This window comes from Diospyros lotus, chromosome 10 (genome assembly GCF_014633365.1).
Source record: "Diospyros lotus cultivar Yz01 chromosome 10, ASM1463336v1, whole genome shotgun sequence".
Classification (NCBI taxonomy): Eukaryota; Viridiplantae; Streptophyta; class Magnoliopsida; order Ericales; family Ebenaceae; genus Diospyros; species Diospyros lotus.
The window spans coordinates 11,604,399-11,623,554 of record NC_068347.1 but is presented as its reverse complement, the minus strand read 5'-3'; the positions used below and the strand labels follow the sequence as shown (position 1 = coordinate 11,623,554).

The following is a 19,156-nucleotide window of genomic DNA, read 5'->3' as shown; positions in this document are numbered from 1 at the left end:
CTCCAGGGTTCGATCAGAGAGTTCTATCAGGCAAGTATTCTTCTTGTAATCCCTTCCATTACAGGTTCATATCAGTTTTGATTTCAGATTATTCCAGTTCTTCGTTGTAGTTTTCAGATTTATATCAGTAAGCAGAGGCGTATATATATATGTGTGTGTGTGTGTATAACAGTGAAGTTATGAGTAAGTTCTATTACTCCCTATCCATTTTGGATTGCCAGTTCTATTAATCTTTATCCATTTTGGATTGCAAGTTTTATTAATCCTTATCCATTTTGGATTGCAAGTTCCATTAATTCTTATCCATTTCGGATTGCAAGTTCCATTAATCCTCATCAATTTTGGATTGCAAGTTCCATTAATCCTCATCCATTTTGGATTACAAGTTCTATTAATCCTTATCCATTTTGGATTGCAAGTTCTATTACTCTAAGTTCTAATATCCGGATACCTTGTATCGTATCCGAATGTATCTAAAGTTCTTCGAGTATGATATCCGGATGGTTTGTTTATACATCCGAAAAGGTCAAGATAATATCGGGATGTCTCGCCTGATATCCAGATGCCTTCCTCAAAAGTTGAATTTTTCATTCGAATAGTCCCCAGTTATATCCGAATGCATCAATGAGATATCCGAATGACCAGAATCATATCCGGATGTCCTAGTTCATATCCGAATACTTCCCAACATATTCGAATAGCTTCTGCTTTGAATGTCAGTGTATCCGGATGAGCCTTCTTCATATTCGGATGTCTTTCATCATATCTGGATATCCTTCCTGATATCCGGATGACTGTTCCAGAAATCCAATTTAGCTTCCAGTGAGTCCTAATTCAAGTTTAATTCAATTAATGCATTCAATACCTTCCAACATTGAATTCATAAGCCAGAACATGACAAGTTAATCATACCCATACCCTAAATCATAGTTCATTGAATCTTTGTATTATAATATATAGATGAAGATCATATCATATTCAGTATTATTATAACATGATCAGCATTATTTTGTGAGATTATGTGCATACATTTTGGTATGAGCATTGAGCATGACTTTATATGGAGCACTACATATCGTGTGCTAGCATTTATGTGAGCATTGCATTGCATTATGCGCGCCAGGCGGCTTGTCCGCGGGGATCCCATCAGTTTCAGTTTCAACTCAGTTTATGAGTTGCTCGCCTGGTGGCAACCAGAGGGCTAGGGGCTTTGCCCACAGTATGTGCTTACAGTTTTTATGTATGCAGGTTTCAGTTCAGACAGGTATGTATTATCAGATTATGTGAGCCTATGAGCCAAAGTTGCATACCTGCATTTAGTTTACAGTTTATGTGCATTACATTTTTATGAATGCAATCAGACAGTGATTATCCAGTATAAGTTCAGTCAGCTATTTATCAGTATTGATATTCTTCAATTCAGCTTCAGTATTCTTTCCAGCTTATTACTTGCTGAGCTTTTGTAGCTCACCTTGTACTCTTCACCCCTCCAGGTTCTAACAGGGGAGTATCAGATGTGAGGTCTAGGAGCAGTGTTCAGTAGTGTGTGTACGTGGAGCCGCTCAAGATAAAAGATGTCTGGGAGTCTGTTGAGTTTTATAGTGTTTTGTCAGTTTAGATTTATTTTACATTTCAACTGAGGGATTGTCCCTTAGTCAGAGTTTTTTATTCCAGTTGATTGAGATGTTTAGTCATGGTATCAGATTTCAGTTTATCAGCCAGTTTATTTTATTTTCCCCAGTAGCACCTCTTCTCGGGCAGTTCTAGGAGAGGGGGTGTTACAGCGTAAGTGTATAGTGGAACTACACACCCACTTATAGGCTGCCATAAGAATAATATTTATATATTCACCCATAAATTAGGTTTCTTTTAATATAGATAATATTTTTTAAAATTTATCTTTTTCAAAATACATATATATTTATATTTATAACTCAATTAGCAAATTTTTTAAAACATAATAATTAATTAATTAGTGATTTAATAAATGACTTAAAAAAAATGATTTGCAATGTACTAGCCTTAGAATAAAATGAATCCATCAGAAATCAAGATTCGGGATAAACCCAAGTCATCATCATAGGCTAGCCTAAAATGCACTCGGGGTTAGTCTTGCTCGGTCTCGAGTCATCTAATAGGGCTTCGTTCTTAGAACTCCAATCAACAAAGTGACTCGCCAGTCACGGCATCAATTCCAAGAGATCTAAGAAGAATCCAAATTAGACTGACGTCGATATCCTAAGTAGGACTAATCTAACCAAGTCATCCTAGGTCTACGGACAAGCGACAAAAAGGGAAAACAAGTCAAGTAGACCAGCCCAAGGGCTACCACACTGGGTCAAACCATACCTAATGCATTGGGCCATTTTATAACCCAATCGGGCCCCGCCATCCTAGGCCAAAACCCTACTCGACCTGCCCAACCCGAAAAGCCCTCTTTTTTTTTTTCTTTTTCTTTTTCTTTTTTTTTCTTTCCTTTTTCTTTTCTTTTATTTTCTTCTTCCCGACATTCTGTGGCCGCCGACTGGCGAAACATGGCTGACCAGCATACCGAATCGAAGCCCTCGCCACGAACATCAACATATCTCAAAATGAGGGCCATCAGACGGTTTGATCTTAGCAGATCTAGATTTTAATTTTTGGCCAACATAGAGACGAAATTTGGCTATCGCTGACCACCGATCGCCGACCATTTTTCCAACGATCGGAGGCTACCACTAGGTGCGCAGCACCTAGGCCACAAACATATCCAAAAATAACAAAGATCGGACAGCTAGATTTTCATATATTTAGGGTTTAGTTTTTGGCCAAAAACAAAGCTCACTGCCAGTCATCGCCGGCCAATGTGGCCAACTATTTTCAGCGATCGGAGACTGCCATCTGACACCCTCAAGTAATCTGACCAACATATCCCAAAACCAACAAAATCCAATGGTTAGATCTCCATAGATTTGACCTTAAACAACCGGCCAAAACCCACATCGCGCCCCAATACACACACCCTCGAAACAACAAGAAAAACCATCAAGATAAAACCAAAACGCTTACCTTCTTGTAGATCGGGGGCTCTTAAATGGGGAAAATGAAGTCGGATCGAAGATCGAACGTCCGGATCGTGCAAAATCAATAGAAATTCGAAAGTAAGCGAGAGAGAAAGAAAGAGAGAGAGAGAGAGAGAGAGAGAGAGAGAGAAAGAAAGAAAGAGAACCGATTTTCTGGGGGGGCTACTCGCGCGTCTCCCATTTTCTTTTTATATTTTCTTTCTTCCTTTTTTTATATAAATTATTTTATTTATTTATTTATTATTATTGTTTTTATTTATTTTATTTTTTTAGAATTAAATTATTAATACTATTATTGTTATTTTTCTAGATCTTTACAGGAAGAGTCTTACACTCCCAGCACCCGCGTGTCATGTGCCAACCACGTGTCCCAATCACAATTAACCTACATGAATATCTATCGGCTCCTCGGCTTCAGGCAAGCCATCCTGGTTGCACAATCTCTCTCTTTCTCTCTCTCTCTCTCTCTCTCTCTCTATGTATCACTTATGTAAAGAGTCCATCTACACGATACACTCATACCGCTCACCCGTGCACCTCTTCATAGTGCACTCGTGGATCTTGTCTACATGATACACTCGTACATGCTACATCATATTATATCTTTACTTCTTCATGACTTGTACTAATTAACTTAGGCATAGAGGGCCCGTGCGAGAGAAATCCTTGCATGCCCCTTAATTGTCTTTTGTCTTGCAAACCCTGCAGAAGACTCGCCCAAGGACTTTACAAGCACTCTTTGGAGATCCATCTGGGGCTCCTCTACCTCTCTCTGGGGCCTATTCCTCCCGCTCCTCCAATGTTTCGCTCATAAGCTTCTCTGGATAGCGAGTTGAGTCCCTAGCTGTCGATCTCCTCTGGTGGTTTCCAACCTCTTCTTTCTCACTAGTGCCCTATTGACTATTTGCTAAGGTTCTCAGACAAATAAATTTTCATTGTTGTATCTCTGCAACAACACCACAGGTTCACAAGAAGAGAAAAGAACAAAAGAGATCCAAACTATTATCATCTAGATTCTAGAGGACTTGTTAACTATTATGGAATGAGATCTACATCTCTTAGTTTAAGGGAAATCAGAAGCCTACGATTGTGTTTCTATGATCATTAGAGAAAGTTTTACTATTTATGACCAGTCATTGTCGTAAGAAAAGTTTAGTACCTCTGCATTATCAATGTTGTTAAAGAAAAAATACTATAGTTGAAGAGGCTATTGCTAAAGAGGGTCTTTTGGGTGTTTAGAAAATTTTAATAGCAATACATTAAGAAAAATTGCAATAAGGTTTTCCCAATATGGATAGTTATTATAATCTCTCATATTTTAGAAGTAGTTTATGTATTTAGTCCAAACCTCAGGGGCATTCAATTTTTCTATTTAGTTTTAATTCTAGAGCACCATTTGCTTCCATTACACTTTATCATTAGTTACTAGCATGACAAATTGGGATGAAAAATAACTCATCAATGTAGTTGTCATGTGGAGGAAGGAGGAGAGAAAAACAAACACCTCAGGCAAGGGCAAAATGGTCATTCCAAAGAAGGAAAACCCATTATAGTGTTGGGATTTTGTGCAATAGAAAAAGATCCCTCAAAGGCTCTTTGTTGGTTTGCCCCATCCATGGCAAAGTCTAGCAAAAATTGTAGATTTATTTTCCTCACTTAGATTTTTTAATTTTCCCTATAAATTGATAATTAATTAATTTTACAAAATATATATCAATCCAAATTTATATAATTTTAAAGAATTAAATAATATATATATATATACCCACACAAAATTAATTAAAAGTTTCAATGCAAATTTCTTATATGGTATAATAATATGTAACTCGTATCTTAAGATTATATTTAGTATGATTAATCAAATTATCACGTTTAATATTTAATTAAAAATCTATTTCAAAATACACATATCTACATTCCATGGTTGATATAATTATATATTAATTAACAGTAATTCGATTAAATTATACATGATACAAAATGAAATGATTGTAGCAAGTTTGGATCCCCATCAAATTAGTAAATATAAATAAAAACTTTATAAAAGATTGTAAGCTACTCTTTTTGACGTAGTTTTTGTTATTTAAGAATTTTTCTTTTTTTTTTTTTTGATTAAAAACAAATATGAATAAATCAAGACCACCATATCAAGACTCATTCACAACTGGGATATTTAAAAAATACTTTATTTAAGTAAAAAAAATATAAATAGACAAGATATCATCTTATTAGATAGAGTTCATTTAATAATGATATGACTTGCGGAGCATCCTAACCATTCTTAATACCCTTCAACCCAAAAAAAAAGAAAAAAGAGAAAAGAAAAAGAAGCACTCTTAATACCTTGTCATTGACCATCAATTGAAGCATTATAAGTGCCTCCACCACTTAAAACGGTGGACTGCAAGACATGAGACCATCCGAACAATTTAAACTGACAACCTCATATTTTGAGTCAAAATTAGGCCAATTGCTAACCATCATTCTTGGTGGTTTAGTTTCTTTCAACAAAACAATCCTGCATACAAGAGAGAGTGGGAGTAACAATCTCAACTCCACAGTAAGTCGTTCTTATATTGGAAAGATCTGTAGAGCATTGTACAATTTTTTCACTGTGACAACTGTTCTGCATCTGTATGTATCTACGACAAGTGGTTAGGCAAGAAAACTTTCAAAATTGGGGCATTGGAAGATAGTTCTATGGTATCTCCATGTTGGATAGAATGGAAAACATGGGAGCCGTCTGTAAAAAGCAACCCCTCTTTGCAGAACCATGAAATCTCCAAACCTTCATGAGGTTGTACCAGTCCATGCAACGGGCTAGAGTTGACTGCGCCGTGCAGAATGGGCTCGCGGACCATGTACTGGAGATCCTTCGACAAAATAGGCATTGGAGTCCCACCGGCTGATAGCGTTGCAGCAGTCGATCCAGCAGCCGTTGAGACTCTTAGACCACTAGAACGACAGTTCACCAAATGCCCGCCTGGGTGGCCATCTCTTTTAATCCTGCCACATATAAGATTCTAAGTATGAAATTTAAGAATGTGTGCCAGTGCTACTGTTCTGATAGGAATCTCTTACCTGAATGAGAACCGAGAAACTGTTGCAGGAGAAGGATGCACAATTAGAACATCATTAAGAGCGTATTTTGGCAGCAGCTTTGAGTTCACACAAATTGACATCCTTGATAACTTCGATGGATCTGTCTTACCCTCAAGGATGTTGTCTACCATCTGAAATGCTTGTGTTCAATTGAATGAAAAGTTTGCTTTTGTAAAGAAAAATGTCACTAAATAAGCATATTGAACAGCAGGATGGAGACAATTAACTAAGGAAGGTTGGCCCCAATTGCTAGAGCACTTATATCGAGACAATTCAATGATCTAAGTAATGTCTTCTTTAATAGAAACAGATGAAGTTGAAACTAGTTTAGAGATGCAATAAAGGTCGCAACTCATTCAGGTATCATACCTGCAAGAAACAATTCCGAGAAGGAAATATATATATATATAAACATGAACACAAACATATAAAAGAACTAAATACAAAAACTTTACCAATGGCTGCTTTAAATAGCATCAGTGTTTTCAGGTATGGCATCAATGACTTTTACGTTTTCTTTGTTAAAGCAATCTAATATAAGTAGTCATACTTGTTCAAAGTTCCCGACAGTTGCAGCGCAAAGATAGCCAATGCTTCTTGTAGCATCAAATTCCGGACCGAATTCTTCCACCTAGAACAAGGATTAAACAAAAGGGTCTCCAATTTGGGCGTCTGTATCCAGATAATTTGACCAATGTAGTAGCTGACATTTATGAACTGAAAATGCTGGATAAGCTAACCTCTTCAGCTTGAGTGGGGTCTGAATTCACTCCTAGAACAGGAACTGAGTCATCCAGAAAATGGCTTGCCTGCAAAAGTGTGCCATCACCACCCACAGTAACCACCAGATCCACATCGCGGATTGCCTGTGATAGATGGCTTCGCAAAATGGGTTGCCAATTGACATTCTTTTTTTGCAAGATATCCTGACAGAAGTTTATGGCATCCTTGTGAACCTTGCGCCTGTTATCCAGGTAACTCAATACCTGTGACAACAAAAACTATGTTACAAGGATAAAAAACAAGATTGACTGAAATGACTGGATTTCAGAAGGTTGATGAGCAGATATAAAATTCCTCGTGGAAGTTATGAGAAGGTAGGGCGAGGTAGCCCGAACAAAAAAGTGGACGCAAGTATTCATCCACTAATTCCACTTACAGATTGAGGAATCAAACAACAATTTTCATGACCGAAAAATCTCAGAAGCAGAAAAGCTTGAAATCCCCAGACTAAGACAAGCCCTGCCTCTCCCCAACACTGAACTGACAATGGTATTAAAGAGTGAATCATGAAAGAAGCTAATTAGAGAAAGTTGGGGCCAGAAGCAAAGAACTAAAGGGAGTCAAACTGATGGCAAAACAACCCTAGTTTTCCAGAAAATTACTCCATAGAAATGGAAAATTAGAATAGTCACCCAAATATACAAATTTTCTAAATAGAAAATGGAGATTCGGGAAACATGGTTCTCTAAAATTGAACTAAACTTAGACAACTCCTAAAATAAGTTTTCCAAATTTTCCTTAGCAATTCAAAGATTTGGAAAATGTGGTTCTCCACAAAAATTTTCCTAAATCATCGCCATCTCTGAACAGAATTTGGGCCAAATTACTGGAAGCAACAGCAGCCTCAAGAGCTTCAAGCGGAAGAGCAATCTGAAAATCCTCCTCAGGAAATTACCAGTGAGGAAGAAATAAATCCCTGCAGATTCTTGAGCTGAGATGAAGAATTGGCACGCAAATGCATAGATGAGCTGGAGCAAGAGCTGGATTATTAGCTGAGTTGGAATGCTGACATGTAAATGTAGTTACAACTGATAGTTAGAAGTTAGTTTGTTGTAACAGTAGCCAGTCCAGTAGTTAGTTGGTTAAGACAGAATCTGTTGAATTGTGTTGTATAAAAAGAAGAGAATTCAGAGGAATGGAAAATAAGAAAATTCAGTTGCTTCTTCTCAGTAATCTCTGTGCTCTGCAGGTTCTGTTTCTTCTTGATTCATCCATTTCTCAGCTAAACCAAGCTGAGCACTAGCTTATTAGTGCTAAAATCCTATCAATCTCCTTCTCTAACACCAGGGGTAGATCTAGAAATTTTACATAGTGGAGGCAGAATTTAAAATTTAAAATGATCATTCATGAAATTCATAAATTTTAGAACTTCACTTCACATAAAATAAGGGTAAATTGCAGTCACATCCCTGATATTTGAGAAATGACAGGAATGTCCTTTAACTTTAGTTAAATAAGATAAGTAAGGGGTATTAGGGTAATTAACTTTAAATACTTGTATGTATATATATACTCTTGCATTATACACTTGGTATAATACACAAATTATTTTATTCCCAAAACATGGTATTAGAGCCACAAACCCTAGACCCAGCCGCAGACCGACGCTGTTGCCGTCGCCAACCGACGTCGCTGCCTCCGCCGCCGATCACACGACTGTTTCTCAGATCACGTGGCAAAATCTCGCGCACCCAAATCGCGCTGCCCAGATCCGCCATCGCCCAACTCGCACGGCCTCGCCCTGCCCAGATCCCCCATCGCACAGATCACACAACCCAGATCGCGCCTAGATCTGCAGTGCACGACCTAGATCTCGCGGCCTCTTCTTCTTTCAGCCGACCGCCCCCAGCTCTCGCGGCAATATCTTTGATCTCCAGTCGCCGTCGCCTCGCAGGTCCAAATCCGGTCAACCCCAGCTCTGAATCGTCTCAGGCCACTCCTGCCTAAATCCAGCCACTGTTGTTCCAGATTTGTTCTTACCCGACCTGCTCCAGATATGTTGTTCTTTCCGCATTATGTCTTCATCTCCAACACTCTCTTCATCCACAAGCTGTTTCACCATATCCACACCTATAACCATTCCTCATTTTTCGGACACACCAATTCAGATGCTCCTGGTCGGGGTGTATTGTATCAAAATTATGGGCACAGTCAGATTGTGGGATATACAGATACTGATTGGGTAGGATCACCTAGTGACAGGCGATCCACATTTGGATATTGTGTATTTGTGGGTAGAAACTTAGTCTATTGGAAAAGTCAGAAGCAAACTGTTGTCGCTAGATCCAGTGCAGAAGTTGAATATAGGGCAATGGCCGTAACAACATGTGAGCTAGTGTGGTTGAAACAATTAATTGAGCAGTTAGAAGTTATACAGGTTAAGTCTATGCAATTGGTTTGTGATAACCAAGCTGCAATGCATATTGCTTCTAATTCTGTGTTTCACGAGAGAACCAAGCATATTGAAATTGATTCCCATTTTGTTAGAGAAAATGTGCTCTCTAGGGATATAGTTACAACATATGTGGGTTCCAACGATCAATTGGCCGATTCACTTATCAAATTGCTTAGAGGTTCTCGTGTGAATTATATTTATACCAAACTAGACATGCTCAATATATATGCTCCAGCTTGAGGAGGAGTGTTAAATAAGATAAATAAGGGATATTAGTGTAATTAACTTTAAATACTTGTATGTATATATATACTCTTGTATTGTACACTTGGTATAATACACAAATTATTTTATTCCCATAACAATAACTTTAGCACACTTTCCCCCTTACCATTGTTAAATTGTTAATATATCAAAAACACAGCCACATTTTCAATCCCCCCCCCCCCCCCCAAAAAAAAAAAATCCTCCTTATCTATCTAGTGAGCTGGCTAGAATTTGGTAGTTTGTTGATCTTTTTCTCCTTCTTTAGCCATCGTCGAGTTGAAGAGAGAGAGAGAGACCAATAGACAACCAAATCCCAGCGAGTTTTTGGTATGAGGAAAAGAGAGGGAAGGGAAGAGAAGAGAAAATGTGAGGGTATTTTCTTCGTATTAAAATTTTTAACATATGTCAAGAAACGATAGCAGAGAATGTGTAGTTAAAGTTGTAAAGTTAGGGAATGTCTCTATCATTTCTCAAATCTCAAAGTGCTTACTTCTTTTTATCAGACCTCATGGGTGCCGAATGTAATTTACCCTAAAAATAAATATCATTTAATGGCATATGAACTAAATATACCCATTAGCCCAAAAACTAAAACAAGAAAAACTGTGAAAAAATCTTTCTCATGTTTTTTCATGTCGAGATTTTATTGTTCCTATTTTTAAATCTAGTTCATGGCATTAGTAATTTATAATAACTATGCTATGGATTTCACTACTTTTACAACTTAATGGTTAATTTTATGTCTAGTTTATATTTTCAAGTCTTTATGCAACCAGTTTGCAGCAAGAGGAAGAAAAAAAGACAAAAAAGAGTTATTTTATATTCACTCTCTGTGGTCGTGTGTTCTCCGCCATCTCCACCCACTTTTTCTTCCTCCTCAATTTTTTTTTTTTTCCCTGAAGCTAAGTGGATAGTTTTTTATTAAGTAAATAGAACCCCCAAGAATAATAATCAATTCAGGATAAAATACACCCAAGATAGAAACCAATCTAAAAGGCCTCCACAGTCCCAGCACCTAACCAGAACATCCAATCCACTAAACATACAAAAAATACAACAAATCTAAAGCAGAAGGTACTCTCACTGAACAACGCAACCACCAACGACAGCTAGAAAACCAGAAATAAAGCAACTGAGAATGCATAAGTTAGTAATCGCAGAGACAATCATCTCCTCTTTGGTTCTCTCTATCACAGTTTATCTCTATTATTATCCTAAAACTCAAATATTTTATTCCAAAACTCAATTCATATTTGAAAGAAAGAAGAGCATCAAGAGTTCTTACTTTACTTACCTTGCGGCTTCTCTATTGCTCATGGTAAGAAAAAATTTGCGAAGATTGAAGAAGAAATATGTGTGGACTGTGGAGAATGAAGAAAAAATCTGTTTGAAGATGGGAGATTATGACAGTAATGCTATTTCCAATGTGGTGAGGTGCTAATTGCTATATTCCCGCTAAACTGTGGATGTGTTTCCTTTTTAAGTAATTTTTTTATATTTTTGCAATAACACATTTACCCCTCTATTGGGGCATGTGCCTACAATTTGGGCAGTGATGGCTGATGGAGCTTGTGATCCTATACATTATATTGAAATTTCTAGGATCACAGTGAGGAGACGTTCCCCCAGTGCCTCCACCATGTCTCTGCCATTGTTTAACACAAGTTATAGAAAAGAGAAATCTCTGACTTCCTTTTCTGAAAATATGTTACAATTTTCTAGATTGAAAACGCTATTTTCCTATACTTTTAACATTTGAATGCAGAGTAGTTGTTAGATTCATACCGCAATGGTACCGACTCGTACGTATCATTCTGGTGAGAAAATAGAATGGAAATGAGCTGGTAACATTCTGGTGTATTGAGGTGTCGTACTGGACAAGACTGCTTTTGGAAGTCAATTAAATTAAAAAAATAAATAATAAAAATATATATAAAATTTTAAATGTTGTTTATGTGTATGTATTCTTTCAAATAGGAGGAAGTTTTATGCTTATGTTATGCATTTTTTTTTTTTGTAGAAATTTTGGATGTTGTTTACTTGTGAAGGAAATCCAGGTTGTGTACTCGGGTAGATCCGTCCATAATGGGTTCGGATCTAGTATCAGATCTAGATTCAAAAACCCAAATCTTGATCTACAACCGCACACAGCGGTTGCAGAAGAAACTGCCAATAGTAGTTGAACCCTCTTAGGCAGATTATTTTCTTCAACTGAAAGTCTCTCGGATACCGATTTCAGAGAAGAGAAAAACTCTCAAGAAATAGAACAAACCAAAACTCTACGTGTGTGACTCTTGGGCCGTGGATACAAACAAAATTCACTGTGCTTTTGTTTACACCAATAACTCAACCGTTTGATCCTATCTCCGCTGTGCAACCAGGTAAGTCCGGTTTGATTTAATGTCTTATATGGATTTGAAGTATTGTCACTTTATCATTTTACTACGTTGAGTTAAATTGTTTATTTAGGTTATATATTTTTTATAAGAGGTTACATATCTGTTCCATTATATTGTGAAAGCTGTACACCACACAAGAGCAACAAAGGTCCTATAATCACATCTCAGTTCCTGAAATGAATGCCTTGCTAAGAAATGAACTGTGGGACGAAGGATAACAAATGACAAATAGCCAAAGATCACAAGATGGTACAGGCTATATAGATCGAAGCACAAAAAAATCAAAGAATAATCTGCCTAAAAGCAGCTAAGGAAGCATTAAGCAATCTTAATCAAGATAAAGAAAAACACATGAAGTTTGACAATATCATGACCGCCCGCACTGGAAGCTTAAGCTACCACTGTGGCATTTTATCAAACAGGTAATCCGCACATACATGCGCTCACTAGGGCAATCACTATAGAACTCCATAATTACATTTGAAGCAATAAAATTACGGTAATAGAAATTGGGTAAGAGCCAGAATCCGAAATTTCATCGCCGTTACAAGTGATGTGTCTAAGGAAGCTATGAGTTTCTCAAATTTCATGGGTTTGAAATTGGGTACCTTGGGATTGGTTACGCGGGATAGACCAGCTTTGGCTTTTGGGAACACGTCGAAAGGCTTTAACAGCAATAGCAGTCGTTTCCTCGTCATTCTCTCTCTCCCCCCGTATGTTGCTGCGTCTTTTTAGGTTTATTCGGTTCAAATCCTTCGCATATCACTCGCAGTTCTTTTTCTTGGCTTTCTTTTATTTGAGAAATGGGGGAAAATGTTAAAAGTGTTTATCTAAGAAAATAAGTTCAAGCTCAAATGAGTAAGCCCAAAGGAAGAAGTCTTCAGGAGACCTTCTAAGTGTCTATCAGGTGAACCTTTCTTAAAAGTCTCTCCCAAAACCATCGGGAGACCTTTTTGGGAGCTTCTCTTGGGTCACATTGTCCAGAAAGCCTTTTTCAAGATCAAGAAACTCTTTCGGGAGCCCCCTCAAGTCCCTTAGACATGGTTTTCAAAGGACTATCCAAGTCATGAAACAACGAGAATGTGTCAAGTTTACAACTGATGTCTTCACTTGAAAATCCAAAAAAGATGACCCTAAGAGATGTGGGTACTCCTCCATCTATCAATTTCACCTTCTATAAATAACAAGTAATCTAATGGTTGAGATATGATTAGAACTCTATTCAATCTACACATCTACTATTCTTGCATTTTTACTCCATGAGACTAATTTAAGCATCGGAAGGCCTGTATAGGAGACACCCCGTGCCCCTAATTATTTTTTGTTTTATAAGTCTCTTAGAAACTAGAAGCTCAAAACTAGTACTCTCCAATAATTATTAAATTGGTGTTACATCTAGACAATAACAATTAGCATTGTCTATGAGAAGAGATCAAAAAGTCAAAACAAATAAATAATGTCTCAAACAAGGAATATCAGTAGTCGATAGAGTCAGGAGGGACTTGAAGACCAATCCCTCATGAATCAATTGAGACCCTAGGAGACCTTCACAACTGGTCTCCTAGGACAGTGTCTCGGGCCCTCTCAAAGGCTACGGGAGACCCTCACAACTATTCTCCTAGGGACCTCCAAGGTGACACCTTCAACTGTGCCTCTCACTAATTATGAGGCCTTACATAGACAACACAAGGAGAGCCTACAAGCTTTCTGGGAGATGCCTGGACTATTGCAAACTATCATACCTTAAGCCTCTTTTCCTTAAACTTTGAAGAACTTCGTCTTATCCCCCATAGCTCTCCAAGGGATAAAGGAGGAAACACTCATCTCAGAGGTACCACATTCAAAAGAACATTGCGAGACTCTTTTGTGCCCACGAATGATTCACTTGCAATAGTCAAATGAACATTGGGAGACTCTTTCTTAACCGGCACACCCACGAGAGACTTTCCTGAGACAATTCCCCCTTGGGAGATAAATGAACCTAGTCGCAGACTCCCAACTAACAAAGAATAGTTCCAGAAGGAAAAATATCTTAAAATTATTGAAAATACAACTATAAAGGGAGGTCACGTCCATCCAAGAATCCCACCGAGGAGGGTACACGAAATTGATAATTTCTCTGGATTTAGCGCAAGAGAAACAACTGATATGAAAATGATGATAGAAATGATTCTATAGTAGAAACAATTGATACCTGTATAGGAAGACTAGCTGTAATGACCCGTTAGAGAGTCTAGAATTTATTAAGAATTATTTAAAAGCATTTTTGTCAATTAAATATTTCATGTGGCAATTTAGAGATTTTTAAAGGAGAATTATAGCATTTAATGGCATTTAATTATTTGAGAAATTAAAGCAAGGACATGATGGTCATTTAAGAAATCTGTCTTTAGAAATTAATTATTTAATTAAGAGTTATTTTGTGATATTCAGGGATTGAGAGAATCCATTCGTGAGAAGAAGTTTGAGAGTCTCCAAGTTATAGTAGGATATTGAGATGGCTTTAGGGTTGTCTTTCATTTATATATATAGCAATAAGGTGCTTATGTTCTTCACCCCGTGGAGAACAGAAGCCAAGAAGCAACATCAGAGAGCTCAAGTTGCAATAGTTTTTGATTCTCATCAGAAGCGTTTGATCCGATCAATCATAAGGCAAGTATTCTCCCTATAATCCCTTCCATTACAGGATCATGATAGTTAGTTTTCAGATTTTCAAGACTCTCGTTTTGATTCTCAGTTTGATCCGATCAATCATAAGGCAAGTATTCTCCCTGTAATCCCTTCCATTACAGGATCATGATAGTTAGTTTTCAGATTTTCAAGAGTCTCGTTTTGATTCTCAGTTTATCAGCCAATTTATATATGTCTATATGCATGTTTAGATCAGCGTATCAAAGGCTTTCTTGAGCAAGTATCTATCCCTGTAAACCATTCTGTCGGGATCATGATTCAGTATTAAATCTCAATTTTCAATAAGTCTTGGATTGAGTTTCAGTTTTTACAGACAGTGCATGTTTATATATATAAATATATATGTGTATACAGTAAATTCTTGGCAAGTTATGCATGATCTAGTAGCGATTCAATGAAGTATAATCCTTGAATCATCCTTGATATTGTTCCTTGTCAATTGGGTTTCGTTCTCCTAAGATTTCTTTCGGAATGGTATAGTAATAATAAGTTTGATTCAAAATGCAGTCATTGTTATCGTAAGTTTTATCCTTATGAAGTTTCAAATATTCGAATGAGTTTTGTGTTATTCGAATGAGTCTTTGAAGTATTCAAATGGCCTTTACATTGTATCATCTAGCATTTGAATGAAAATTTATGTCATTCGAATGACCTCTTGTATAGTCCATTCATCTCATTCGAATGGATTACTATTGCATTCGAATGGCCTTGCAAAATTACGTTCAAATGCTTAAGTTCTTTCAAATTCATTCGAATAAATTTTGGAGACATTCGAATGGCACTAGTGTGCAAGCCACTCACACCCAAATTCCCATGTTCTACATCCCATTTGGCAACCAATATTCAAGAACTCCAAAGTTAAGCGTGCTCATGTGGGAGTAATGATAGGATGGGTGACCCCCCGGGAAGTTTTCATGTTGCACCCTCAAAATTAAATAATTAAATAAATAAATATCAGTGAATTAGTAAAGGACATTCAAGAAAATGATGAGCTTATCATCTTCACTCCTGAAGATAAGGGAGATGTTATCACCCCACATGATGACCCTATGGTAATCTTAGCGGTAATTGCTAAACATTTGATAGGGTGAATTCTAGTGGATAGTGGTAGTTTAGTTAACCTCATATATTGAAATTGTTTTGAACAAATGAATATCTTCTATGAAAAACTGAACAAAGTATCCTTTCCATTATACATTTCATCGAGGAGGCAATACTAGTGGCTGGAGTAATAAAGTTGCATGTTACTTTGGGGACAAATCCCCAAAGCAGGACTTGCCAAGCTAACTTCATGGTAGTGAAAAGTTCTTCAATCGCCTATAACGGTATAATAGTCTGACTACTCTTAAATGACATGAAGGTGGTTTTTTCTTCATGTTATCTTTTGGTAAAGTTCTCCACACCATATAGAGTAGGACAAGTTTGTGGGGATCAAAAGAAAGTAATAAATTATTATATTTCCTTTACTAAAGGGAAGAAGAAAAAAGAGACGTTAACCATCAATGAATAGGCTATACATAAGCCTCAACCTGTGGAAAGGTTAGATAATATCCAACTTAAAGAAAAAGATCTAGAAAAGGTTGTTTATGTGGGAACCTAATTCCTAGAAGGGATTAAGAAAGAAATTATAGAATGTCTTGAAAGGTATGCACCCCAACACTTAGTGTATCATGCAAGGGAGTCACTATGGTTTTCAAAACTTTTCAAAACACACACACACAACGGAAATGATACAAAATAACCCTTGCAAGACTTGGTATAAACAACCATATGCATAAAGAAAGCATTAAAGCAAAGAATCGAAGTAACCATTACCTCTTTGAGTTGTTGCCGATTGCGCTTGTGATGCACTTGGACCCAAACTCCTTCGATCATGAGCAATCTCCCTCCAATAGCTTCTGCCAAAATGTTCTGCACCTTTTTCTCTAGCTGACCAAGCCAACCCCTACAACCATAGGGACCAAGTCAATCCACACCTAGGCAGCAATAGAACCCTTCGCCTCACCCACATGCTAGACAAGCGAGAATGAATCTGACTCCATGCGGTACTTGGTTATCCTCAGATGAAATTAATTGGTAATCTCATGACCTTAGAATCAACAGATAATAGGGAGCAATGAGAGAAGAAAATGTGATGGAGTAAGAACAAGATGAACAGAAGAATGAGATAGGCAAGCCTCTGCTTTTCTTCAAAAATTGGGTGAAGAAATTGGGATGTGCTTCACAAGCTGCCTTCTTTTTTTCTTTTTTTAATTTCCCTCTTCTCTCTCTCATTTAATGTGTCTAAGACGCATGCCTATCCATATGGAAAATCATTAAATGCTCAACCAATTGAAATGAAAAAAGAAAAGCATGTGGGATCTAATCTCACTAAGTGAAACTATCAATCGTTCCAGTAGACAATTCTACAACAAAAATGTCAACTGTTGAGGAACACTATCGACCGTTCAATGCCTTTCTTTCTAAGTTTCACCAAATTGCATCAAGGCCCACTATTAACTCTTAATAGTCTTTCCATTAACTCTTAATGGAACCAAGACCTCTCATTAACTCTTATGCATACCCATTAACTCTGAACATTCTCCCTCTGTTAACTCTTAATAGTTTGTTGATCCATCTGTTAACTCTTAATAATGCATTCATCATTATCATTAACTCTTAATGATGATTGAGAACACACGATAGTAAGGAATCACTAATCCAATGCATTACGTAGTTAATATGTGACTTTCTAGGTTCACCGCTACATAGCAATCAAGACACGTCAAACTCTTGACTCTGAATGAACACTTCAGTCTACTATGAGAAACTTTTCATTTTCTCAAAGCACCCCGAAAGGTCTTGAGTGACGCCTAGCATAATATTAGGACAATCCTAATAGCCATGAAGTCAATACTTCAAGTACATCTATTAGGGCTTAAACCATAAACAATTTTGATAATCCCATCTCAATAACACTTTTGACCAGGGATGTTTTAAGGTATACTCTTATGTGTATTAAAGACCTCACAATTAAAGTCACACTTTAATTCTTTTCTACATAGAGTATCCCTAGGGTTTTTGTGTTTAGACATCCTATATAATTAAATATAAAAGACAAAGATATGCCAATTGAATATCATGAACATGAAACAAATAGATATATTGTTCATAATATATCAAACCTTAATGTATCATGTAGAAATTAACACTTAAACTATAGGCCATACACTAACAATATTAGATTTTAGTTTATCAAGTACAACTTAAAACTTAATCTGTAGAGCATACACTAACAGAAGGCCCCTGAAATGGTCTGGGCTAACCTTGGGGGTGACCAGTCCAAAATCAAAGAACTCTCCCTCACCCTGGTGAAAAGTACCATGAAGTAGTCAAAAGCATAGCACTAGGCATAGCCTTTAAGCATTAGCCAAATCAATCCAATCTCATTGCCTGTGACGCTAAATATATGAAAAAGATAGTGGTGCAAGTCTTAGAGAAAAAGAAGTTAGTGGTGGCGAAAGAAGACTTAGACAGAATGAAAACACCCTTCACCATAGAAATCATGGAAAAACAGCTTCCTCCAAATTTCAGAATGTCCCAAGTTAATTCCTACTATGGCAAGATAGATCCTCACGATTATGTACAAAACTATGGGTTTGTCATGATGCTCCATGGTTGGAAAGACGCCATTATGTGTTGAGCCTTCTCATTAACCTCAATTGACCATGCTAAAATTTGGTTCAACAACCTCAGTGAGGGGTTTATATCTTCCTTCAAACAATTACAAAAAGAGTTCATAAAAGCCTTTATCATAAACTATCAACGTAAGAAAGACTACATACTTTCTCAATATCTGACAAGGAAGTAAAGAACCTCTAAGGCAATATATGGATCGATTCAAAAACACCACCATGGAAATTCAAGACTTACATGTTGGGAGGGAAGTCGAAACAATGCTTCAAGGCACTAAGTACATACCATTGCAATAGTCGTTGGCCCTAAAGCAACCAACCAACATCATTAGGTGATCTGTTTGTGCACGCTAATGAATACATATTGCAAGCTGAAGTAATGAAAGTGGTTATTGGTAGTGAAGAAAAAAATAAGAAGATGAAAGAAAGAGACTCTAATGACCATGAAGATATATAAGAAAGAAGACAAATCTAGGAAGAATGATGGTCCCCTAAACTGCAATGCAAGAATTACACTCAGTTTTCTATACCCTAATCCCACATCCTGGCAGTTATTGAAAGATCGGATCTTCTAAAATTGCCCAGAAGAATTGATCGACCCATGAGGAAAGATAGAAGTCCTACTGTTGATTAGTGGTTAATTTTGTAAAAAAATTATTATAATTCGACCCCTGTTTTGAGTTTAAAATTGGTTTTAATTGTTTCATGAATAAACCCTAATTACCCATGTATTCCCAAAAATCGAGCGAGCAGGAGAGGCTTCACAATCACACTTCACACTTA

At 37.0% G+C, this 19,156-nt stretch overlaps 1 protein-coding gene across 1 annotated transcript; it reads right to left on the bottom strand.

Moving 5' to 3' along the window:
* Window positions 1–5,603: 5,603 nt before the first annotated feature.
* LOC127810793 (NADH kinase-like) lies at window positions 5,604–13,115 on the bottom strand. Its single transcript, XM_052350344.1, has 5 exons — window positions 12,617–13,115; window positions 6,905–7,150; window positions 6,715–6,795; window positions 6,144–6,295; window positions 5,604–6,068 (listed from the first exon to the last, which is right to left on the bottom strand). Exons 1-5 carry the CDS (start codon window positions 12,704–12,706, stop codon window positions 5,705–5,707), a joined length of 933 nt encoding a protein of 310 aa, XP_052206304.1. The 5' UTR covers window positions 12,707–13,115; the 3' UTR covers window positions 5,604–5,704.
* Window positions 13,116–19,156: the final 6,041 nt, after the last annotated feature.

Excerpts from the sequence above, each read along its gene's own strand:
- LOC127810793 (XM_052350344.1), bottom strand. The coding sequence starts at position 12,706 with ATGACGAGGAAACGACTGCTATTGCTGTTAAAGCCTTTCGACGTGTTC. Across the intron at positions 7,151-12,616 it reads CCCGCGTAACCAATCCCAAG|GTATTGAGTTACCTGGATAA; the intron begins GTACCCAATTTC and ends TTGTTGTCACAG. Across the intron at positions 6,296-6,714 it reads CTGTCGGGAACTTTGAACAA|ATGGTAGACAACATCCTTGA; the intron begins GTATGACTACTT and ends CAAGCATTTCAG.